The sequence below is a fragment of the Chlorocebus sabaeus genome, chromosome 22, assembly GCF_047675955.1.
Source record: "Chlorocebus sabaeus isolate Y175 chromosome 22, mChlSab1.0.hap1, whole genome shotgun sequence".
Lineage (NCBI taxonomy): Eukaryota > Metazoa > Chordata > Mammalia > Primates > Cercopithecidae > Chlorocebus > Chlorocebus sabaeus.
Genome location: NC_132925.1, coordinates 28,775,350 through 28,800,592, shown reverse-complemented (window position 1 = coordinate 28,800,592; position 25,243 = coordinate 28,775,350). Strand labels below are relative to the sequence as shown.

The window sequence follows — 25,243 nt, the reverse complement described above, 5'->3', positions numbered from 1 at the left end:
CTTTATTTTGAGCCTATGTATGTCTCTGCGTGTGAGATGGGTCTCCTGAATACAGCAGACTGATGGGTCTTGACTCTTTATCCAGTTTGCCAGTCTGTGTCTTTTAATTGGAGCATTTAGTCCATTTACATTTAAGGTTAAGATTGTTATGTGTGAACTTGATCCTGCCATTATGATATTAACTGGTTATTTTGCTTGTTAGTTGATGCAGTTTCTTCCTAGCCTTGATGGTCTTTACATTTTGGCATGTTTTTGCAATGGCTGGTACCGGTTGTTCCTTTCCATGTTTAGTGCTTCCTTCAGGGTCTCTTGTAAGGCAGGCCTAGTGGTGACAAAATCTCTAAGCATTTGCTTATCTGTAAAGGATTTTATTTCTCCTTCACTTATGAAACTTAGTTTGGCTGGATATAAAATTCTGGGTTTAAAATTCTTTTCTTTAAGAATGTTGAATATTGGCCCCCACTCTCTTCTGGCTTGAAGAGTTTCTGCCGAGAGATCTGCTGTTAGTCTGATGGGCTTCCCTTTGTGGGTAACCCGACCTTTCTCTCTGGCTGCCCTTAAGATTTTTTCCTTCATTTCAACTTTGGTGAATCTGGCAATTATGTGTCTTGGAGTTGCTCTTCTCGAGGAGTATCTTTGTGGCGTTCTCTGTATTTCCTGGATTTGAATGTTGGCCTGCCCTACTAGGTTGGGGAAGTTCTCCTGGATGATATCCTGAAGAGTGTTTTCCAACTTGGTTCCATTTTCCCCGTCACTTTCAGGCACCCCAATCAGACGTAGATTTGGTCTTTTTACATAATCCCATACTTCTTGTAGGCTTTGTTCATTTCTTTTTCTTCTTTTTTCTTTTGGTTTCTCTTCTCGCTTCATTTCATTCATTTGATCCTCCATCGCTGACATTCTTTCTTCCAGTTGATCGAGACGGTTACTGAAGCTTGTGCATTTGTCACGTATTTCTCGTGCCATGGTTTTCGTCTCTTTCATTTCGTTTGTGAGCTTCTCTGCATTAATTACTCTAGCCATCAATTCTTCCACTTTTTTTTCAAGATTTTTAGTTTCTTTGCGCTGGGTACGTAATTCCTCCTTTAGCTCTGAGAAATTTGATGGACTGAAGCCTTCTTCTCTCATCTCGTCGAAGTCATTCTCCGTCCAGCTTTGATCCGTTGCTGGCGATGAGCTGCGCTCCTTTGCCGGGGGAGATGCGCTCTTATTTTTTGAATTTCCAGCTTTTCTGCCCTGCTTTTTCCCCATCTTTGTGGTTTTATCTGCCTCTGGTCTTTGATGATGGTGATGTACTGATGGGGTTTTGGTGTAGGTGTCCTTCCTGTTTGATAGCTTTCCTTCTAACAGTCAGGATCCTCAGCTGTAGGTTGTAGCTGTAGGAGATTGCTTGAGGTCCACTCCAGACCCTGTTTGCCTGGGTATCAGCAGCAGAGGCTGCAGAAGATAGAATATTTCTGAACAGCGAGTGTACCTGTCTGATTCTTGCTTTGGAATCTTCCTCTCAGGGGTGTACTCCACCCTGTGAGGTGTGGGGTGTCAGACTGCCCCTAGTGGGGGATGTCTCCCAGTTAGGCTACTCAGGGGTCAGGGACCCACTTGAGCAGGGAGTCTGTCCCTTCTCAGATCTCAACCTCCGTGTTGGGAGATCCACTGCTCTCTTCAAAGCTGTCAGACAGAGTCGTTTGCGTCTGCAGAGCTGCTGCGTTTGTTATTTACTGTGCCCTGTCCCCAGAGGTGGAGTCTACAGAGACAGGCAGGTTTCCTTGAGCTGCTGTGAGCTCCACCCAGTTCGAGCTTCCCAGCAGCTTTGTTTACCTACTTAAGCCTCAGCAATGGCGGGCGCCCCTCCCCCAGCCTCGCTGCTGCCTTGCCGGTAGATCACAGACTGCTGTGCTAGCAATGAGGGAGGCTCCGTGGGTGTGGGACACTCCCGGCCAGGTGTGGGATATGATCTCCTGGTGTGCCTGTCTGCTTAAAGCGCAGTATTGGGGTGGGAGTTACCCGATTTTCCAGGTGTTGTGTGTCTCAGTTCCCCTGGCTAGGAAAAGGGATTCCCTTCCCCCTTGCGCTTTCCAGGTGAGGCAATGCCTCGCCCTGCTTCAGCTCTCGCTGGTCGGGCTGCAGCAGCTGACCAGCACCGATCGTCTGGCACTCCCCAGTGAGATGAACCCAGTACCTCAGTTGAAAATGCAGAAATCGCGGGTCTTCTGTGTCGCTCGCGCTGGGAGTTGGAGACTGGAGCTGTTCCTATTCGGCCATCTTGCTCCCTTGTATGTTTTTAATGTATAAAGAATTGAGTTATGTGATAGGTTGAACTAATGAGGAAGAGCCCATCTTCTATAGCACATGGAAATGCTGCATACAATACAACAAAACTGAAAATATATGTAGTCAAGATTGAAAGTCTTCCTGTGGATTCTACAAATAAATTGAGAAATCCAAGCCAGAACAGTGAGCCTAGGGAGCCTGTGGCATTTTGTCCTCAAATATAGGCCCTGAGTGCTGGAACAGGAGACAGAGCCTTCATGGGCCACGGAAGGTGAGGGGACAGGAACTGAGACCCTTATGGAGAATTGGCTAGAGGACTGGATTGCCTTGCCCGCTGGGGAGAGACAAGGAAACTCGCCATACATACATCTGTATAACGTGTGAAGAACATGGACCTTGAAGCCAGACTGCCTGGGTCTCAGTACTGGTTGTAAACATTTAAAAGTGGGAGTCCTTTCCCACTTCAAAGAAATAAATTTTTTAATTTATCTGAAATTTATATTAAGTACAAGACAAAATGCAGAAAAGCTTTTATGTTGTTGTTTTTTGCTTAATTTAAGTATATTGCCAAAAGAAAAGTCCCTCTCCCCTTTGATGGTCTAGGCAACAGTTAAAATATTATGTTATTAAAATTTGAAAGGATGTTTAATGCTAATTCTTATATAAAGGTAATTGTATTTGTGCTTCTATCAACCATACCGCTTCAGCCAATTTGTGTAGTTTATTTATTGCTATGAGAGTAGGATTTCAGTAGAGCTCCTTTTGGTTCTTGTGGCTGTGAAGGATGTCAAATGTTTTCTTGTGTTAAAAGTCTGGTATGGAGCCTAGCACATGGTAGTGTTTCAGTGATGATTATTGTTTCACTTAAGTAAACTAGAAAGACCAAAGAAATTCTGTATCCTAGAGATTGAATACCACTTCCTGACTATTAAACAAGTTTATAAAATAATTGACTTTCATAATAGCAAATCCACATTTGGCTAAGAAAAACTGAAAGAATAATCATTTACTACTCCTCTGCCAAACCTCTAGGTTCTTAAGCAGCAGCCAGAGTAACCATACTAATTTAATTTACTGTATTCACAAAGTTTGGTAGGCGGGTGAAGGGCTTCAGCCAGCAGAGTATGAAACTCTTTTGCCTAGTCTCAGTGGAGAGGTACTTAAAGGGCTCCTGCCCAAATGTATTACTCTCATCCCCCCACATGAAAGTTCTATTTCACAGTCTCTGATTGCCAGAGCCACTGCAGTAGAGTACAGCAGAGAATCGAGATGAGGGACCAGAGCAGATAGAGGTGGGGCAGGCACATGAAGAAGCCGAGCACGGAAATAATGTAGCATCCTGGAAGAAGTTTAGTCCACCAGGCAGAGGATAATAGCCAAAAGATCAGATTATATCTAACAGGATGAGAAGTGCTTTGTGTCAGGGTCACAGGGCATTCTTCAGGGTCAGCGAATATTTGGAAGTCAAGGTAAATATCAGCATCATTGTAATCCATCTGTAGGAACAGTATCCCAGTCAAAAGCTGGAACTCAGTACAATCCAGCCTTGTTAGAGCAAATCTATGGTGGAGGGAGTAAAGCTGAAGCACATTTTATGGAAGAGATGCAGAGGCGAGGTTAATGGTGCTAGACACTTAGTGCTGGGATTGCTTCTGAATGGCCCTTCCTAAAAAATCCTCTTATCTATCCGCTTAGTTGGAGAGTTAGTTGATCCCTTAGTTGGGCCCAAGGGAATGAGATTTGGATCAGTCAGCTAAGAGGGAACATTCAAAGGGAGCTCAAACAGTTTGTGGAAAAATGGGATTAAAAGTTAAAAGTAAAAATGTAAACTTTATTTTTCAACATAATCTCCATCAAGGTCAAACACTTATGTAAACAATGGCAGCAGCCTTTCAGTCCATCTCTAAAGATCTAAGAGTTCTTGGAATTTAACCATGTCAATGCCGTCGTTTTTACATTATTAAAGAAAAATGGATGCCCTTTACAGATTTTTTTTAAAGATTTTTTAAAAAGAAGTCAGAAGGAGTCAGATCAGGACGATAAGATATGCCTAATGATTTCCCGTCAAAACTCACAAAACTGTCCTTGTTTGATGAGAGGAATAAGCAGGAACATTGTCAGGGTGGAAGAGGACTCTGATGAAGCTTTCCCAGGCGTTTTTCTATGAAAGCTTTGGCTAACTTGCTCAAAACACCATTATAATAAGCTGGTGTTATTGTTCTTTGGCCCTCAAGAAAGTCAACAAGCAAAATGCCCTGAGTATCCCAAAAAACTATTGTCATGACTTTTGCTCTTGACCAACCACTGTTGCTTTGACTGGACCTCTTCCACCTCTAGGTAGCCATTGCTTTGTCATCAGGATCATACTTGCAAAGCCACATTTCATCTCCTGTTACAGTTTTTTGAAGAAATCCTTCAGGATCATGACCCCATTTGTCTAAAATTTCCATTGAAAGCTTTGCTCTTGTCTGCAGCTGATCTAGGCACAGTGGTTTTGGCACCCATTGGGTGGAAAGTTTGCTCAAGTTTAATTTTTCAGTCAGGATCGTGTTAGCGGAACTACTTGAGATGTCTGTGGTGTTGGCGATTGTTTCTGCTATTAATTACCATCCATCTTCTCCAGTTAGAGCATGAACAAGATTAACTTTTTCCTTGCAAAGGGATGTGAACAGTCTGACACTGCCAGCTTCCTCTTCAACATCATCTCATCCATTCTCAAGTTATCTGTTTATAAACTGCTGATTTCTCTGTTTTTAAAAACTACTTGCCATAGTCCTATAGCCCCCTGAGTCTAATCTCATCCTTCTGTTATAGGCTGTCTGTTGGGGACATTGTCCCCATAAACTTTTCGTAAAGCATGAATGATTTTACCATTCTTCCACCCAAGTTTCACCATACATTTGATCTTTGTTCTTGCTTCAATTGCAGCAGAATCCATGTTGGTCTGATCGTGGCTTCTTTCAAAGTGGTTATCTTATCCTTTTAGTGCCTCAAACTACATCCTGGTCAAATATGTCATAAAAACTTAGTGTGAGTTTATTTTTGTTCAAAAATTTTGAAATCCGTGCCTATGTAGTTTTTTCATAATATGCATTTTCCATGAACTTTTTGAAGACCCCCCCCCCTTACACGTCTAACTGTTCGTTGGATCAAGAAGCCCAGGAAAGGAGAGCATGAAATCGCCTCAATAGGGAGCTGAGTAAAAGAGAGAAAGGGAGGATAAAGAGGAGACAGACCAGGGTAGTAAGCCAAGAACTGAGGGAAAAGACACTGCAATGGAAATAGAAGAAACAGAGAAGACAAAATTTGGCTACTTGTCTATTTTTTGCCTATAAGGCTAAAGATTCATTAATTTTAAAAATAGGAGATGACAGCCTATAACAGAGAAGGATGAGCTTAGACTGAGGGGGCTTTAGGAATATAGCAAGTAATTTTTTAAAAGAGAAAAAACAGTTGTACTAACTTCCACTAAAGAATAAAAAAAAGAACCAAGTTTCTAACCACTTGTTAGCATAAAATGACATTAAATGAGAAAACATTTTGAAAGGTTAAAAGCATGATTCAAATGTAAGGTGGCTGTTGTTGCAGCATGATTCATAGGGAAGACTGTTAGGAAGCTGCCCAAATTACAGGAATAAGCTCTACAGCTTCTTTCCCTGGTGTGACTGTTGCTTCTCTTTTCCAGGGTGGTCCAGAAGGTGACCTGGAGCAGATTGACACTTATTTAGAAGCTTTGCTTAAAGAAGATAATCTCCTCCAGAACAATTTAAATAAAGTGACTATAGATACAAGACATAGACTCCCTTTAGAAAAAAAAGGAAAAGACTCCTGAATATTAAGTCAGAGAAGGTATTCCCTTTTAAAAAATGCTGATAAGAAAATTGGAAGATTCTTTAAAAAATTTTTCTTTTTTGTTGTTACTGTAAAGTCTATTCTGTTTAACAGTAAGAAATAAGAAATAATTTTTTTCACATAAGAAAATTGTATACTCTAGAAATGGAGACCGATTTACAATTTATATATCCCCTAATCCTATTGTCTAAATCTTCCTTTTCTTTTAGAAATATTAATAATATTTAGAGTTCTCTAATTTTCTTGTGAGCTACTGAAAAAAATGAAAATGTCACTCAAGCTTAAATTTTGTTATTCCTTAAAATATTGTCATTGTAATTTTGTTATTCCTTAAAAAAATTTAAAAGCAGATGTTTTCAAAATCAATATGCAAAGGACTACAGACTCACCTCCTCTTGAAGATGTTGAAAAAGAAAGACTTTATACCCTTTCTCCACTATAGCCAACACTCAGTAAAGCAGAAAGTACAAATCCTCTCAAAACTGAGATATAGCTTATATAATTTTATTATTTTGTCATAGTAAAATAATAAATCTCCTAAGCATAATATGTATACATATTACACATAGGTAAAAATTGTTGTTTCACATTTACATATACATAAATAAGCATGTTTTTACACTTTTCTTGATAAGTGGTTTTTTTTTTTTGTTCAGAAATGTCTGAAACTTTAGACAAAAACAATAAAACATTTAATATTCATTTGTGAAACTGTATAATTTTAATTTATGTATATGAACATAGCAAAAGCCTGGAACATGGAAATGGAATATGGTAAACTCTTTATTTCATTTTTGCCTTTAGCCACTTAAATACTCTTCTCAAGAGGCATGTTTTTACCAGTTACTTGTAAATCTGTCTGCAATCAATTATCTGTAAAACCATATATATCATGATATAGCTATAGATATGGATGTAATGGCATCCAAAAGATGGGGCTGTTGCTTTTTCCACTCAATATACCTTCAAGATCATTCCATATTGAGACCAATACATGTAATAATACATATATATCGAGAGATAATGAGATAACCTCTCATTATCTTCAGCTGCTCCTTATTATTTCATTCAATGGAAATACTAAATCTGTTTAACCATTTCCTTATCAATGCATGTTTAGGTTTTTATTGTTCGTTTGGATTTACATATGCACAACAGTGAATATCCTTATAAATTTGTTCATTTCACACAGGTACAATTATGTCTGTCGAATGTCTCAGCAAACGAATTTCTGGATCAAAGGGTATATGCATTTTATTATGAATAGATATTGCCTAATAGCACTTTGAAAAAATTGTGTTAGTCTACACTCCTACAGCAATGTGTGAGTTCCTGTTTCCTCACACCTTCACCTACCTGGTGGATTACAAAACTTTCTTATCTTGCTGATCAAACAGGTGAAAAGTGGTATATCCTTGTAGTTTGAACATACATTTCTTATACTTTGAGTGTGATTGAGCATCTTTTCATATGTTTAAAAGTCATTCAGATTTTTAAATTTGGACTTTCTCAATTTTTCTACTTGGTGGTGGGTATTTTTCTTATTGATTTGTAAGAACTATCTTCACATTAGGGATATTATCTTTTTTATGTGATATATATTACAGATACTTTCTAACAAACTTTTAAGTTTTGTTTTTATGGTGTTTTGAGTCATCTGGGATTTTTTAAAAGATTATGATTGAATTTCCTTTTGTTTATGGCTTCTATGGTCATATTTAGAGAGGACTCTCCCATGCTAAAATTATAAAATAATTTTGCTTTGTTTTCTTATAGTGATTTATATTGTTAAACCTATGATTCATCTAAAATTTATTTTGGAGTGAGAAGTAAGTTAGAAATCCTTTGTGTGTATGTGTGTGTGTGTGTGTGTGTGTGCATCTCCTCATAGCCATAGCTTTGTACCAGAATTATTCATTGATAATCAGTTATTTCCTATGTCTTACCATACCACCTTTACTGCATATTAAATTCTTACTTGTAATTGAGCCTAGTTAAAAAAAGAATCTATTCATTTTTCATTGAGTGCTTCATCTTTTCTCATGCCAGATTCATGTTGTTTTTGGTAGGGCTACTTAATAATTTTATTTTTCAAAATTTTTTGTGTATTTTTTTATGCTTGATTCTCAGAATTACATTTTGTAGCCACCACTACCCCTCAAATTCTATTTATATTTTTTAGATGGGGGTTTGTGGTGGTAATACAGATTAATATGGAGAAAACTGATATGTTTTTAATATTAAGTCTTTCTACCCAAGACCAAGATATGCCTTTGCATATCCTCAAGTCTCCATTGGAACCCTATACTACCATTTTAAAATTTTCTTCAAATACATCTTGCACATTCCTAGTTATATTTATTGCAATTAGATTTATTTTTTAGCCTATCATAAATGGAGGCTTTTTCCCATTATCTTATGACTGGCTAATGTTCTATACAGCAAGACTCCTGATTTTTGGACTTCAATACTGTATTCAATATTAGAATTCTTATTTTACAAATAACCTTAAAGTATTTTCTGCATCAGCAAATGATCATTATGCAGGTTTTCTTTTTTTTCTTTTTTCTTTTTCTTTTTTTTTTTTTTTTTTTTTTGAGACAGAGTTTCACTCCTGTTGCCCAGATTGGAGTACAATGGCACGATCTCCGCTCACTGCAACCTGCATCTCCCGGGTTCAAGCGATTCTCCTGCCTCAGCCTCCTGAGTAGCTGGGATTACAGGTGCCACACCACCATGCCTGACTAATTGTGTATTTTTAGTAGAGACTGGGTTTTGCCATGTTGGTCAGGCTGGTCTTGAACTCCCGACCTCAGGTGATCCACCTACCTCGGCCTCCCAAAGTGCAGGGATTACAGGTGTGAGCCACTGTACTTGGCCAATTTTCTTTAAAGTACATTTATATGAAGAAACAGTTTCTGGATCTCAGGTCCTTATATTCTTGATCCATCCAAAGTTTTCCTTCCTCAAAGGATTCTCTTGCCTCCTTGAAAACTTTTACTACCTTCCTCTGCCATCGTCTGTATCCATTTTTTCTTTAATTTAAAAATTAGTGATTAATAAATGTTAATGGTGATAAGAAGTCAGTGCCTCTGAGCATCCTCTGGCAGACATTTAGAAAGAATCTTAAAGGGGACTTCCCCAAAGAATGTTTTTTGAAAATTCTAGCAGGATATTTCTCTCATTCCAAGCTGAATAATCTCGAGGCTGAGTCCTCACTGTCTCCCCTTTGTCCTTTTTGCTGTCTAAAAAAGAATATCATTCACTCTAATGGTTTCAGGTAATTCTTTCAAATTGGTATGATAAGTTTCACATTCTATGACCTTATTTTCACCCTTTTTTTTTTTTTTTTTTTTAAGACAGAGTCTTACTGTCACCCAGGCTGGAGTGCAATGGCACAATCTCAGCTCACTTACATCCTCTGCCTCCAGGGTTCAAATGATTCTCTTGCCTCAGTCTCCTGAGTAGCTGGGATTACAGGCATGTGCCACCATGCCCGGCTAATTTTTGTATTTTTAGTAGAAATGGGATTTCACCAGGTTGCCCAAGCTGGTCTTGAACTCCTGACCTCAAGGGATCCACCTACCTTGGCCTCCCAAAGTGCTGAAATCACAGGCATAAGCCACTGTGCCCAGCCCTGTTATTTAATTGTGACATCAAAATGTCCCATTGAGAGTCTACATTGATATGTTTGAAACAAAATTAACCATATTCACCATAACCACCACCACTTCTGGTCAACACAATTAATTTAGGCCCCGATGGCTTCTTCTTAGGAATCAAGGATTTTATAATAAACAGGTAGTCAGGACTAAGGAATAGGGACAAAGACAGAAACCAGATGTATGAACTGGGCCAAAATGGAAATAAAAGAAAGAATTGAGTGAGGTTAGAAAAGGAGAACTGTAGACCAGGCACTGTGACTCACACCTGTAATTTCAGCACTTTGGGAGGTCAAGACGGATCACAAGGTCAGAAGATCGAGATCATCCTAGCTAACACGGTGAAACCCCATCTCTACTAAAAATACAAAAAATTAGCCGGTCGTGGTGGCGGGCGCCTGTAGTCCCAGCTACTCAGGAGGCTGAGGCAGGAGAATGGCATGAACCTGGGAGGCGGAGCTTGCAGTGAGCTGAGATCGCGCCACTGTACTCCAGCCTGAGCGACACAGCAAGACTCCATCTCAAAAAAACAACAACAACAACAACAAAAACCAAGGAACTATAATTCAGGGGTAACAGAATTATATTCCACCTGGGGTTATCTGGTTCTAAGTATGGTTGGTAGCAAAATGGGTTGAGGACCACACAAAGCATTCATTTCCACTACTGGACCTTGGATACAGTTCTTAGGTCCATTGACCCTGTTCTTAAATTCATTGGCAAATGGGGCTTGGTTAGGACAAGATTAGCCAGATTAGAAAACTGGAGTGAGATAAAGCTCGCAGGCCAATAGCATGTGTAGATACTTGAGAGACCAGAAAAAGGTAAGAACAGAGGGTTGGGGAGAGAAGGGAAGACCAACACCAGAAGACACAGCCCAATATGTTCCTTTATCTGACTACTACATCTAAAGTTCTTCTTACTACTATTTGATTCTCTCTACCTATTTTTCTCTCTTATACATAGACTTCTTTTTAATAATACTCAATGTATGATTTTTTCATGTAAAAATGTTATCTAAATTTATCTTCACAATACTCAGGTACGAAAAGGCAGATACTTTTATTCCTATTTCACAGATGAGGAAACAGACAAGAATGTGAGTAATGTTTCAATGTAGTTAATAAGTGGTAGAACAAAGCATAGAATCTAGGCTTCCTGATTGCACCTCAAAGTTCCTGCCATTAGACCCACTGTACCACTCCATAATATAGGCAAAATTGATGGCTAACAATATAACAAGGGTCACCCTCTCTAAAATACTGCCTCTTCCCTTCCCAAAAAACTATGTCTCTGCATGACTGTAAGCATGTTAGTTACCAACTGCCAAGTGACCTTGGTTTTAAAACTGGGCAGATGAGTTAATCTCACTGGCTTTCTATTCTTATTTAGCTTGTTGCTGTAAGAGGTTTAGAGTAGCTTTCTGAGGGCATATGTTAGCCTTCAGTTTTAGTGAGGAGTAAGGGACTAAATCCAGCGAAAACTTACATGAAAACAACCTGAGGAAAAGCTGTAGACTGTGAGTCAAGATGGGGAATGGCAAATCTGTAGCTGGTGATCAGAGAGCAGTTCCTACACAAGGGACCCATGTGTGGTACAGAACATTTATGACGGAATATCCATCTGGCCTGCAAACACTACATGAATTTAAGACACTTTTGGGTCTGCAAGGTCTGAATCAGAAGGCCAATAAACATGTTGATCAAGTTTATAATACCTTTGACACGAACAAGGTAAGGTCTTTTACTTTTCATTTCATTGGAAAATGCTATGGTTCTGCTCTCTTTCCTTTTTTTCCCTATAAAATAGCCTTAAGTAAAATGTGTGCATCCCACTGAATAGAGAGGTCTTCAGACAACTCACAGCTTGTAGGTAAGTGAGTCATTAAACACTTTTAGTACTGACGGCATGAAAATAATTGGGAACTAACCTCTCCCACCCTAGGAAGTGTTCTGCATGTAGGGGGTTATTTTAAAACCAAATTAAATCTCGGCATGGAACTCTAATGCTATCATTTAAATAAATCTAATAAGTACAGATTGATTTACAAAGACTGTTTTCGAAGTATTTAATGCATTGGTGACATTTTATAGAAAAGTGAATTACAGGACTCTGCTTTTAAAAGTGATTGCATCTAGATTGGCAGATATAATCAACACAAATTAGCCAACATGTTGTCTGTACTCAAATCGAAAGTTAGAATGCTTCATATTACTTTTTTCCCCATAGTTGACCAATTTAGTTTGGGGAAAATGGAAACTTAACAGTTTTAAATTCAGACAAATTTTTGTTTCTAAAGATTGTTACTCAACTATTGTCTTGAATTTACTCATTTCTGAGGAGCTGTAGTGCATTTAATTTCATTTCTTGAAAAAATAGAAAGACAAGAGAAAAGAAGATATGGAATTGAAAAAAAAAAAAAGAGAGAGAGACAAAAAAGCAACAACCTGAAATATCAGGCTCAGGTTCTGCCTGCTTTTACTTGTTTATTTTGGTTATTTTACTGTGGATTTGTATATTTCAAAATGTGTAGATGTTGATTAGAATAAAAAGGAACAGAGAAAATACTAATAGAAAAGAAATGACTTTAGAAGGCCATCCAATTGATAATAGAAGAGAAAGAAGGGGAAGTAAATTGAATAAAATTTTTAAAAAACTGGTTGTTCGATAGGATGTTTAGAATTTAGCACAATCCTTTAAACCAAGAAGCAGGTGACTTAAAAGGAGGTATCAGGCAGGAACTTGGGAAAATTAAACCTGTGCAAAATTAACAGCTATTTTAATCCTTGTAGCAATGTCAGGAACAGATTTCTTTAGGACATTATGGTATGGTCTTTTGTGCTTCGTTACCAAACATAGTTAAGCACTGCCTGTTTAGCATGACAGTGCTTTCCTCCTCATAAATTTTACTTAGTGTAGATGCAAGCAAAAGGCAATCTTAAAGGAGCTGACAAATCAATGGGAAAATGTGGCAGATTCCGCTTTTGTTATTAATCCTGAAATGTATTCCAGATACTATAAGCATGCTGCCATGTTGACTTTATTTGCTTCTGCCTATGTATGTGTCTCTCAGCTCTCAATCTCACTTCTCTCTTTCTGTCTGTCATTCTCTGTGCTTCACTCTTTGTACGGCTGCTATAAGCAGCCCAATATCAAGATGGAAGTCTGTTGCTCTAGACAGCAGCTTCTTAGGCTCTGAGTACTCCTGAGAGGTTAGAAAATGAGCTATCATCGAGTTTTACTCCAAAGGCATTGATGTCATATCCCATGCCAGCAGTTTGGTTGCCAGCCCAGTATTTGTGAACATGGTACATGTCAGGGGTTCACATGCAAGAACAGGAACATGCGGAAAGGAGTGCTGGGTGGAAGCAAGGATCTGCTGCCAGATGAAGCAAACTGGCAAGGAAGCAGGGGCAATGTCCAGACAGGTGTGTGTGTCCTCAGTGTGAGAGCCCTCTCAGTGTCCACCACAGGAATGGCGTGACCCATCCCGGGAGCTTAATTTAGATGGCTTGGAAGTTCTGCTGCTATTCCTCAAAGACATTTTATGTTTGCTTAGGAAGGAAGTGAGCCGAAGCAGTAATGACAAATGCCACAAAAGGTGTGGGGAATCTCAACATAAAATCAGGTGGTAAAATGACAAGAGTAAGGATTGTTCATTATCAAGTGATACTAAGAAATGATGTGCCATTATGCACAGAAAAAGTCATATATTTAATTAGATGAATTGATAAAATTAGCATCTGTCCAGAATCCCCAAAGATTTACTATTTCTATGCAACTTCTCTGCAGTTTTCTTTTTTCCTTTGTGTTTTTATAAGTTTGACTTTATTTTTTAAATTTTATTTTTAAAATGAATTTTATTGTATATGTCTAAGGTATACAACATGATGTTATGGGATACATATGGATAGGAAAAAATGTTACTGTACTGAAGCAAATTAACATATCCGTTATCTCACAGAGTTACCCATTTTTTTTTTGGTCTTTGTGGCAAGAGCAGTAAAATCTACTCATTTAGCATGAGTTGCATATAAGTACAATTTTGTTACTGTAGTCCTCGTGGTGTGTAATGAATCTCCAGACTTGTTCCTCCTACATATGTGCTGCTTTTATCCTCTGACCTACATCTCCCCATTTCCTCTTCTCCCACCCTACTCCTCGTAACCACTCTATTTGATTTTTTTTTAGATTCCACATGTAAATGAGATCATGCAATATTTTTCTTTTTCTTTTATGTGCTATAGATGGAAATTATTTTAAAATGCATGTCATACTTTTCTACCTCCTCAAAGTGCTGGTAAAGCACTTTCTTGATATATCAGGGTCATTATTATGAACAGCAGTTGTTATGTTCTGTGTAATACCGTGGGACACCTATTCCCATTGAAGTTTCTGGAGCTGTTTCCTAATGTTAAAAACCCTGAAAATTTGTGCTTTTATCATTGTGTTTGCTTTTTCTTGTTGTTCTGTCTTTTCTCCTGCTGTCAAACTCACATTTCACAGCTTTCTTATTGTTATAATATTCATGAGCTTTTGATTTTTGATGTGCCGTTTCTAACCTGGCTTTGGATTGTATTCAAGCTAAGTAACCCTATTAGGATAGTGCTTAAAATAAAAGTAAATACATTCTGAGATTTAGAGCATAAAATTTATAATAATATTTTTTAGCTAATCACACAGCATGGTGGGTTTCTCCTTGGCATTCAATAACAGTAACACTTTCTGAGTTCAAGGATGTGGGGAAAAGAGAGACCTTACACACTGTTGGTGGGAATGTAAACTAGTACAGCTATTACGGAAAACAGTATGCAGATTCCTCACAAAATTAAAAATAGAACTACCATAGGAACCAGAAATCTCACTTCTGGGTATATGTCCAAAGGAAATGAAATCAATACGTTGAAAGGTTATCTGCACTCCCATGTTTGTTGCAGCACTATTCACAACCGGCAAAATATGGAATCAACCCAAGTATTATCCATCAGCAAATGGATGGATTAAGAAACTGTGCTTAATGCAATGGAATACTATTCAGCCTTAAAAAACAAGGAAATCCTGTCATTTCCACAACATAGATGAACCTGGAGGACATTATGCTTGGTGAAATAAGCCAGACACAGAAAGACAAGTAAGGCGTAATCAACCTCACTGATACGTGGAGCCTAAGAAAGTCAAGCTCATAGAAGCAAAGAATAGAATGGCTGTTGCCAAAGACTGGGGTTGATGGGGCAGAGGAGTAATAGGGAGATGTTTGTCAAAGGGTAGAAAATTTTAGTTATGCAGGATGAGTAAGTTCTGGGCATCTTGTACAGCATGGTGACTACAGTTAATAAAATATTTCATACTTGAAAATTGCTAAGAAAATCTTAGATGTTCTCACCACAAAAAAGATAAGTATGTGATAAGGTGATGGATATGGTAATTAGCTTCATTTAATCATTTCACATTGTATACACATATAAAAATAACATATTGTGTACCATAAATATATATAATGTTTGTCAACTATTCCTTAATAAAGCTGGAAAACAAAACCCACTTTTTGAGTGGTTATGCTGTGCCTGACACTGTTTTAGGTGCACTGAACCATCAACCATGGATGGATGAACACATTCAACCATCACAATGGTAATGGAACCTATTTTATAGTAATGGCCATGGCCTTGGCACCTCAGACCTTTGGGTCTTTAGAATTCAAATTGTGCTTGCCCTGAGTCCATGCTGCCAGGGCTTAGACTACTGCCAATGATTGAGTGCAACAAAAATACTAAGGCTGGGTTATTCCTAACAGACAGGAGAGTCCTCTGTCTACAGGCCTTGTCTCAGGGATTCCCTGGCAGCTTTGCCAGACCTTGGGTTGCAGGAATGCCTAGGACACTTCTATCAACCTTCCTTCCCTCTCTTCTTCACCTGGATCAGATTAACATCATGGTCTGACAGCTGGCTCAGCTGTTACAGACTCCCTCCCTATTTCCTTCCGCACATGCATTTCTCCAAGTAAAATCCTTAAATTGAGTTGAATAGGTCTACTATCCTATTAATAAGACTCTCAGAAAAAGAGGCCAGAGAAAATAGAAGATTATGACAAAAGAAATCAGAAAAAATGGCCACTGCAGTGGCTCATGCCTGTAATCCCAGCACTTTGGGAGGTCGAGGCAGGCAAATCACGAGGTCAGGAGTTCGAGACCAGCCTGGCCAACATGATGAAACCCTATCTCTATTAAAAACACCAAAATTAGCTGGGTGTGGTGGGGTGCACCTGTAATCCCAGCTGCTTGGGAGGATGAGGCAGGAGAATTGCTTGAACCTGGGAGGTGGAGGTTGCAGTGAGTTGAGATTGCACCCTTGTACTCCAGCCTGGGTGACAGAGTGAGACTCCGTCTCAGGAAAAAATTAATAAAAAAAGGAAAAACCAGAAAAATTTCCCAGATCTATTAGACACAAGTTTCACAAGGCCCAGCACAATGTGCAGAAAAACATCGACATACAGCATGTTCTGAGAAATTTTATAAGAAGGGTAAAGAGAAAATCCTAAAGTCTTCAAGAAAGGAAGGAAGACAGAAATAGAAACCAAAATAGCATTGAGCTTCTTAACACCAACACTAGAAGCTAAAAGTGGAAAAAAAAAAAAAACCTTCCAAAATTCTGAGAGGAAATTACCGAGCCAAATCAAACATGAAGAGAGAATAAAGACATGCAAAGACTGGAAAATTTATTTCACACTTACTTTTTTTTAAGGAAGCTCTGGAGTAGGTGCTCCATCAAAAATGAGGGTTTATTTGTCTGTTCTCACTGCTATAAAGAACTGAGAGTGGGTAATTTATAAAGAAAAGAGGTTTAATTGGCTTACAGTTCTACAGGCTGCACGGGAGACATGGCTGGGGAGGCCTCAGGAAACTTACAATCATGACAGAAGGGTGAAGCACCTCTTTACATGGTGGCAGGAGAAAGAGGGTGGAGGGGAAAGTGCTACACACTTTTAAACAACCAGATCTCGTGAGAATTCACTCACTATTGCGAGAACAGCAAGGGAAAAACTGCCCCGTGATCCAGTCACCTCCCACCAGGTCCCTCCCCCAACATTGTAATTGAAGATTACAATTCAACATGAGATTTGGGTGGGGACACAGAGCCAAACCATATCAGAGGACATATATCAACAAACAAGGAAAGAGGAATCCAACGTAGGAAATCAGGTAAGGACAGTCTCAGGATCATAGAACAGGAAAGTCCAGATCAACAGCTATATGCCGAAAACCCATTCAGCTGCTAATCCCAATTGAGAAGGAAAAAGGGGGACCCTGGGAGGAAGACCTTAAAAAATGACATTGATGAATCAGCTACTATGTTTGTGGATTTCATAAGCAATATTAAATTGTTAATAGATATTTAACAAATCTGGTGCTGCATTTGACTAAAAATAACAAGGCTAAGTACAAGAAAAACTACCAAAATTTAAAATGAAATACCTTAAACATGTTTATTATGAAAATTTTCCACATACAAAAGTAGAATAGCTCTCATAGACCCATCACTCAGCTTTAGCAATTATAAAAACTTTGCCATTTTTGTTTCATTTGTCCTCCTACATGTTTTCTGTTTTTTTAAAAAGAACAAATATTCCAACATTATGTAATCTGTCCTAAAAATATTTATTATTCATCTATACCAAAAAGGACATTTTTTAAACATAAGTACTATGCCATTAACATACCTAAAAATAACAGTAATTGTATCTTAAACTTTAAATTGACAAATAATGGTATATATTTATGGGGTACAATGCTATAGTATGATATACAGTTGACCCTTGAACAACACAGGTTTGAACTGTAAGGGTCCACTTACTCACAGATTTTCTTCCTTCTCTGTCACCCCTGAGACGGCAAAACCAACCCTTCCTCTTCCTCCTCCTCAGCCTACTCAAACATGAGGATGAAAACCTTTATCATGTTCCACTTCTACTTAAAGAAGAGTAAATGTATTTTCTCTTCCTTATTATTTTCTTCATAACATTTTATTTTCTCTAGCTTTATTGTAAGAATACATTATACAGTACACATAACAGAAACTAAGTGTTAATCAACTGTTTCTGTTATAGGTAAGGCTTCCAAGCAATAGCAGGCTATTAGTAGTTAATACATTGTGAAATGATTAACTCAAGCTAATTAAAATATCCATCATCTCACATACTTATTTCTTTGTGGTGAGAACACTTAAAATCTACTCTTTCAGTGATTTTGAAATACACATTATTATTAACTAGTAATTGCTAATATCATCTACTACCCAGTCTATGGACAAATTTTCCTGATTGTTTCAAGCATACACTTTTTTTTTCTTTAGATTCTTGATTTGAGCTAGGATCCAAACAAGGTGCTCATGTTGCAATTGTGGTTATGACTCTCAAGTCTTCATTATTTTTCTGCAATAATTCTCTAATCATCTCCTTCCCTTTTCATGCCAATGATTTGTTAGGGAAAGTGAGTCATTGGTTCTGTAGAATATCCCGCATTCTAAATGTATCTGATTGTCCTCTTGTTGTGTCATCTAACTTGCTTTTGGTTCTTCATATTACCTATAAACTGGCATTTAGCTGTAGAAACTTAAACAGATTGAGGTTTGTTTGGCAAGAATACTTCACAGGCACATAATTATTGGTTGTCTTACTTCAGTGAATTGTCTGCTAGGTTCAGGTGATGTCAGGTTGATTACAAAGGCAATTACTAACTCCATGTAAAACAAGGAAGTCAATAATTTTGGTATGCCACAGCTATGCAGAGAACAAAATGTACTAGAGGCTGGGCACGGTGGCTCACGCCTGTAATCCCAACACTCTTGAAAGGCCAAGAAGGCTTGAGTGCAGGAGTTCGAGACCAGCATGGCCAACATAGCACAACCTTGTCTCTAAAAAAATACAAAAAAATGTAGCTGGGCACAGTGGCTCACACCTATACACAGTGGCTCACACAGTGGCTCACACCTGGGACTGAGTATCTATAGTCCCAGATACTCAGGAGGCTGAGGTGGGAGGATCGCTTGAGTCCAGAGGGGTTGAGGCTGTGGTGAGCAGTGATTGCACCACTGCACTCTAGCCTGGGTGATAGAGACCCTGTTTCAAAAAACAAATTACCACAATCATTAAAATGAAACTCTGACTTTCAGATTAACTACAATTAAGGGAATCTGGTGAGAGAACAATAGTGTGCTGGTGAATGCTTCGTTAGCTCAGAGGGTTCAAGGGCAGGTAACTCTGGTGACATTTGCTGATTTCCATAAATACTCGCGCGGTGGCCAATTTTCAAGCTAATGACTGTTTAATACTTAGCTTATACAATTTAACAATCAGCTCACACTGGCAGATGAAATACGCTCCAGCACATCATTGGGTTATATGAGGGTCATAAAATTAAATACTTCTCTTTTAGTATAACAGGAAGCCAATGTCTAAAATTAATAAATCAAGATATAAGAATAAGCATCTTAATTACAAACATTGAGTAAAGACTAGGAAAAACCCCACAAGTTCAGTGTTTTTAATTATAAGCCTTTTAGTTGTATTTCATTTTAAATATGTACATGTTCTATGTACATGCTTAAAAACAGGATTCTTTAAAAATTTAAAGATAGCACAGAAGACAGCAAATCGGAGTAGGTGAGGGCAGTGATGGAAACTGCTCCTCTCAAAATTAAGATCTGTCTCTGGGAAAGACTTGGCAACACAAGTTCCTTAGTTTCTACAACTGGGAATCGTCCATTCCATTATGAAAATTCTACTGACTTGAAAGCCGATGTCCTAGACTGGTGCAAACGTGTCAAAACATAAAGTCTCCATGATGAGTCCAAAATGAAAGTATGCGGCTCTGTGGTCAGTGTTACACCTAAGTCAGGTGAGATGATGGAACTTGAAGTTAGGTGGGCTCCAAAGACCAGCCACAGCAACCACCACTGCCAACGCAAAATCTGTTGACAGCCTAGTGAGCCTTTGAGGGCCAGGTGCGGGACAGCACAGATACAACAGAAACTGTAGATTTTTGTTGCTGGCCATTGGTTCCTTATAGGTAGTGAAAGTGGGGCAGGGGCTGCACTATTCTCACCTAAGCATCTATAGGCTTCACCTGGAGATTGATACCAAGCACTCAGTTCTCGGGAAAGCACTTGCTGTTCTGGGAATGCACCTGCACTCTGGCTCTGCTCCTAGGAAGTGCACAAAGTGGAACTTGCTTCTGCTCTGCTGACATCCATGCAGAGGCTGAGGATGAAGGAGCACCTGGCCCTGCCACTCATCCTGCACTCTGCACTTTAGGCGTGCTGCCTTCTTTCTCACCCTCCGTTTACTCCTCTCCAAGTCTCCTTTCTCTTTTGAAGAGCAAGTGGTGCATCAATTCATCCTCATGAAACAACAGTACAGAAATATGAAGAATAAGAGGATTATTGACCCCCTCAAATCCCACATTTCCCCAGAATGGGCACCTATTATAGCATGATGGCATACAGGAGACAGCAAACATATTTACCGAGTGATTAAATAAAATGATAGGGAGATGTGCTGAACCCCTGTTAACCTTCATAAGGAAGGCATCAGGTTAAAGAGGCCAAACAAGCCACCCAGAGCCAGCAAATGAGACATGGGGTTTCATTAGGGTCTTATATACAAGAGAGAGAGCCCGGTGGCAGGGGCTGGACAACATAACTGCATGGCCCAGTGGCAGCAGGCTGGTTAGGAAAACTGCAGTTGCTTCCCAACAGCATGCGGTTGCTATAATGTTTTCAGTTCAGATCCTCCCCTTAATGACCTCCACCTGGCAACCTTCATTTAACCTAAAACTCCTGCCTCAATCACCTGTGACCCATGTTCCACAGTACGGGACAGGGGCTTAGATGTTCCTCATAGACAAGAAACAAACCTCCGGGTTGGCCACTCCCGATTCTCTAGCTCAGAATACATTCAGGTGCATCTGCCAGACAGGGGTATCCTCAGGTTTCTCTGAAATTATTCCTACCAGGTGCGTTTACCCTGCAGGAAACAACTGAAGTGACCTCAGTTTTACATATGCACTTCTTTCCTTTCCATTCCTCTCTTTCCCTCCTTTTTCCCCCCATATGTATTCCAAAGGAGGCCACCATATCTTCCAAACTGTAAGTTAGTGCTTAATTGGAGTAATTATCTCAAGAAGAAGTTTAAAATATATTTATTTTCTTTACATGTTTATTTTTTATTTGGATTTCTTGTTTTGTCCACATAATTTATATGCTTATTTTAAATTTGGTTTATCATATATTTATTTAATTAAAATTTTTTTTCCATAAGTTATTGGGGTACAGGTGGAGTGACCTGGATGAGACTGGAGACTATTATTCCGAGTGAAGTAACTCAGGAATGGAAAACTAAACATTGTATGTTCTCAGTAATATGTGGGAGCTAAGCTATGAGGATGCAAAGACATAAGAATCATACAATGGACTTTGGGGACTCGTGGGGAAAAGTGAGAGGGGGGCGAGGGATAAAAGACTAAAATGCATTTGTTATTTGTGTATCTGCTAAGAATTTCAACTTCCATACTCAGGCATTCAAGAAATGTTACTTTAGTTTTCTACTAAATTTATATTTTGAGTCCTCCTTTACCAAGGAGGGCTCTCCCGCCACTCTCCAGGATTGCATGTAAACCCCGAATGTGCATCCAAACCTCAAGGTGTTGGGGGAGAATCTCTCTACACCAGTATTTGTGGAGATAGTCCCCCTCTGTATCTCCTGATTCATGCAGAGGGCTATTGTTTCTTCACAGCTATGCCTCCTAAATTAGATTCTCTCTTAGCTACTTGATACTCCAAGGCCTCTTAGTCTGGGTCAGGCTTCTCTGGCCAAATACACCTACAGCCTTTTCTCCCCCACTACATTAGGTGCAGGGGAACTTGGTGTATCTCTACCCAGGAAGTGAATCACAGGTGCTTCTGCTCTTACAACTGCCAAACGTTGTGTTTCTATTATCTGTCATCCAACCGTTCTTGGCTCTCACATATCAATGCCTCCCTCCCCCTCAGTATCTGGCAACTCTCTCTTCCTTCCTTTATTCCACACCCTCCCAGCCTATGGAATCCTTATGTAGTTTGGGAGTAGACTGGAGAAACTAGAAAAACTGTGTCTAATTATACATTCTTCTAAATCTTTTGTTTATGGCATAAACTTTATGCTCTGAATCCTGAATGGCTTCAACCATTGAAACTTGAGAGCTAAGAATGAACTCTTGATTCCTGCTTAATTTTCTGCTACAGTGACCTATCTCTTAGGCAATGAATGTCTTTATGAATGTGGGGAGAGCTGGATGACAGGAGGGATTACCAGGAGCAAACTCACATAGTTAACATTCTGTATTATTATCTCACTGCACTTGCAAATATTTACTAAGCACTTGGAGGCATGGAGGAGGGAAGGATGCCACAAAGATGGATAAGAATTGGTCTCTGTCCTAAATTGACTTTACAATCTAGTGGGGAAGACAGGCACATCCTCAAAAAATAAAACGAAGTAAATAAAGAATCAAAGCTTGAGGGGGGGAAAACATTGTACTAACTCTGTGGTTTCAAGGTTCCAAATGGACCCGTGGTGTTGAGGGCTGCTTTTAAACCTGGTAATGTGGTCAAGGGTCCCCTAGGGAAATTCTTCAATCCCATCCCAGCAGGGCAGATAAGAATAGAAAAATTACATTCCAATAGTAGGGTTGTGTGGGGCTAGGGGTGTGTAAATAGGTAGAAAACATGATTTTCTGTTCCCTCAAAGAATTTATAACCTAATTGAGGAAATAAGTTATATCGAGATTATATAACCAAAGAATAAAACAAGATAGTAGAAGCAGGACTGACTGTGTGATCCAAGGCTCATTTACTGGGATCAGAAGATGTAGCAGAGGTTGAGCGATGGATTTAGTTAGGTAAGGCTTTCTGGAGAAGTTGAGGCATTTGGGGATCTTGAAAGAAGTGAAAAACTGTGATTATTACTAATAAAGGCTAACGCTCAACACTTTTGTGCCAGTCACTCTTTTATGCATTTTATGTTTATTATCTCATAGAATCCTTACAACAATATTATAGAGTAGATACCATTTTTCTCATCTGCGTTTACACATGAGGAACCTGAGGCACAGAGAAGTTAAGTAATTTGCCAGAAACTACACCTCAGGATTAGAATGCTGACTGCACCCTTGAATTGGTGTGTTATTCCACCTTTAACAAAGGAGTTGAGAATTGCAATGAAGAAAACAGCGCTAATTAGAATAGGAGGGAAGAGGGAGACGGCATGTGGGGGCCTAGTTGAGGCAGAGGGTTACGGCTAGAGCATAACTGGCCACAGACTCGAGGTGTCTCATCTAGAACTTTTGCTCCATGTGGGTAACCAGACAGTAGTCAGGACTACACTTACAACCTAGCTGAGAAATGAGGCACTCTGAGCGCTGAGATGCCTGGAGAGTCTCAGAGCAGAAAGTCAGTCTTTGATGATACCTCTAGCTTCTGGTCCATATTCTGGTTGCTGTAATAGGTGTGAAGGTAAATAAATGGCCCTCAGGACCACACCTAGGCATCTGGGTTTTATCCAAATAGAGTGTCATTACTGACCCTTAAACTAGGCCCAAACTCCTCTAAGAATACTCACTTGTCACATGCAGGAAGGCAGGGATGAGCCCATTTCCAAAGGGCAAAATTGGACTAATAGAAGTCTGATTTTTGGTGGCAGGGGAATGAAATGGAGGAGGAAAACAGGGGTCTAAAAGACTTGTCAAAAGTCTTTGCCTCTTTTGGGACTCCAAAGATCTTACAGAGGGAGGTAAAATGGTTTCTCTAAATGTATGGGTTTGGAACTCAAACCACCAATGGAGTGCCAGTTTAAGCCAGAAGAGCAGTTATCAGCACTAGGTCCATGTAAACTCCAGAATAAAACAAAACACCCAGAAAATCCTTAGGTTGTTATTTTCAGTTAGCAGCTTCGGACAAACCCTGGGCATCAGGAGTGAGGGATGATGAGTGAATTCTTAGAAACAGGGCAGAGGTCTATCCTGGACGGGAAGAGGAATGAGAAGCAGCGGGGCTGTGGGATTTGAATAATGATTATTACAGTGGATGTGGTGAAGGTTTACCTACAAATCTGTTCATAAACCACATCTTAGCTTTAATGTAGCAGAAGTCCTTGCTGGTTTTTTTTTTTTTTTTTCAATGAGCCCCTTAGGGAATGTCTTTATGATATAAATCACAGCCCAACAACAGGACGGTGGAGGCAGCACCTTGGGAACAATCAGAATGTCTGGCCTCCTGTCCCCGCTCTGACCCTTACATGGGGTATGTAATCTTGGACAAGACCATTAACCTCTCTGTGTCTCAAATCGTTCATTTCCAAAACTGGGACAAGACCTCTGCTGCCTGCATTATCATTGAGCTCATGTGATATAATGCAGTTGAAAGAACTTTGAAAAAATGTGCAATCTAGTCCACAAATGAACAGAATGTTTATCTGTAAAATGCAGATAACTCTGACCTGAGCCCCCACAGGTTTGATAACAGGGCAGATTTAACAGTACTTCTTATCAAGCTTGTATTGTATTTCCAAATGAAAGATGTTTCTACAGTTGCAGGAGTTGCTTTCCTGCCATTTCTTGTTTTTAATTTTTCTCAATGCTTTGGACATTTATTTGTGCTGTTCTGGGCAACATTTGCCCCTTGCAATGGCTGCCAATCGTGGAATGAAATTCATTAAATGGGAATCATCTTAGTATTTTGACTGTCATCTTACTATAACCCAGGACTCATGCTTGGGAGCCCCAGGTCTACTTGAAATTCAGAAGTGACCTTTGGTTATCTGCTCCCTGGCTTCTTTGTGTAGGAGCCCTTAAAAATTGGAGCAGGCAACATGCCTTTTAACTTGTGTCATAATCACTGCTGTTCATTAACCCGTGGCTACCCTGCAACCCTATGATACTGGGTTTTCTGGCCTACAAAGTGACCACAATTAACTGTTGATATTCGTAAGATACTTTTACTGGAAACAAATCTTATATTACATTGTAAATCATTAAGTTGCAATCTCTTAAGGGTCAAGAGCAAGGGTTCAGAGCTACTGGCATGGAAGCTCTCAGGACGCATTTGTTGTGATAATAAAATACGTCATATTTGCTCGGCACTTCATAATTTACAAAGAATTTTCATATATACTATCAAACACATTTTGGTTAAGCTTCTCACAGAATTTTACCCGTTAAAGACATCAGCTTTACCCGCTGACATACATTTAAATGTAAGCTGTTGTAATTCATGTATTTTAACAAAATCTATTGAAATCGTGGTTCTTAATTCTGGCTATATGTGAGAAGCACCTAGAGACATTATTAAAAATACCAGTGACTGTGTTTCTAACTCAGAACAACTAAATCAAAACAATGTTTTGTTTTTTAAGCTGCCCGATGATTGCA

The 25,243-nt window shown here is 39.1% G+C and overlaps 2 protein-coding genes across 3 annotated transcripts in view; both read left to right on the top strand.

The window, feature by feature from the left end:
* MORC1 (MORC family CW-type zinc finger 1) overlaps positions 1-6,825 on the top strand; it is a 166,717-nt gene extending 159,892 nt beyond the window's left edge. The window contains exon 28 of the mRNA XM_038002617.2: positions 5,957-6,825. Within this exon, the coding sequence (XP_037858545.2) occupies positions 5,957-6,103 (147 nt within the window). The 3' untranslated portion in view covers positions 6,104-6,825. The remainder of the gene's footprint in view (positions 1-5,956) is intronic.
* A 4,138-nt stretch (positions 6,826-10,963) lies between these two features.
* The window catches only part of GUCA1C (guanylate cyclase activator 1C), a 48,274-nt gene continuing 33,994 nt past the window's right edge, over positions 10,964-25,243 (top strand). Inside the window, exon 1 of one of the 2 annotated variants that reach the window (XM_007985883.3) lies at positions 10,964-11,518. In XM_007985883.3, coding sequence (XP_007984074.2) covers positions 11,315-11,518 — 204 coding nt within the window. In that variant the 5' untranslated portion in view covers positions 10,964-11,314. The remainder of the gene's footprint in view (positions 11,519-25,243) is intronic. The other variant, XM_038003293.2, reaches the window with a different exon arrangement.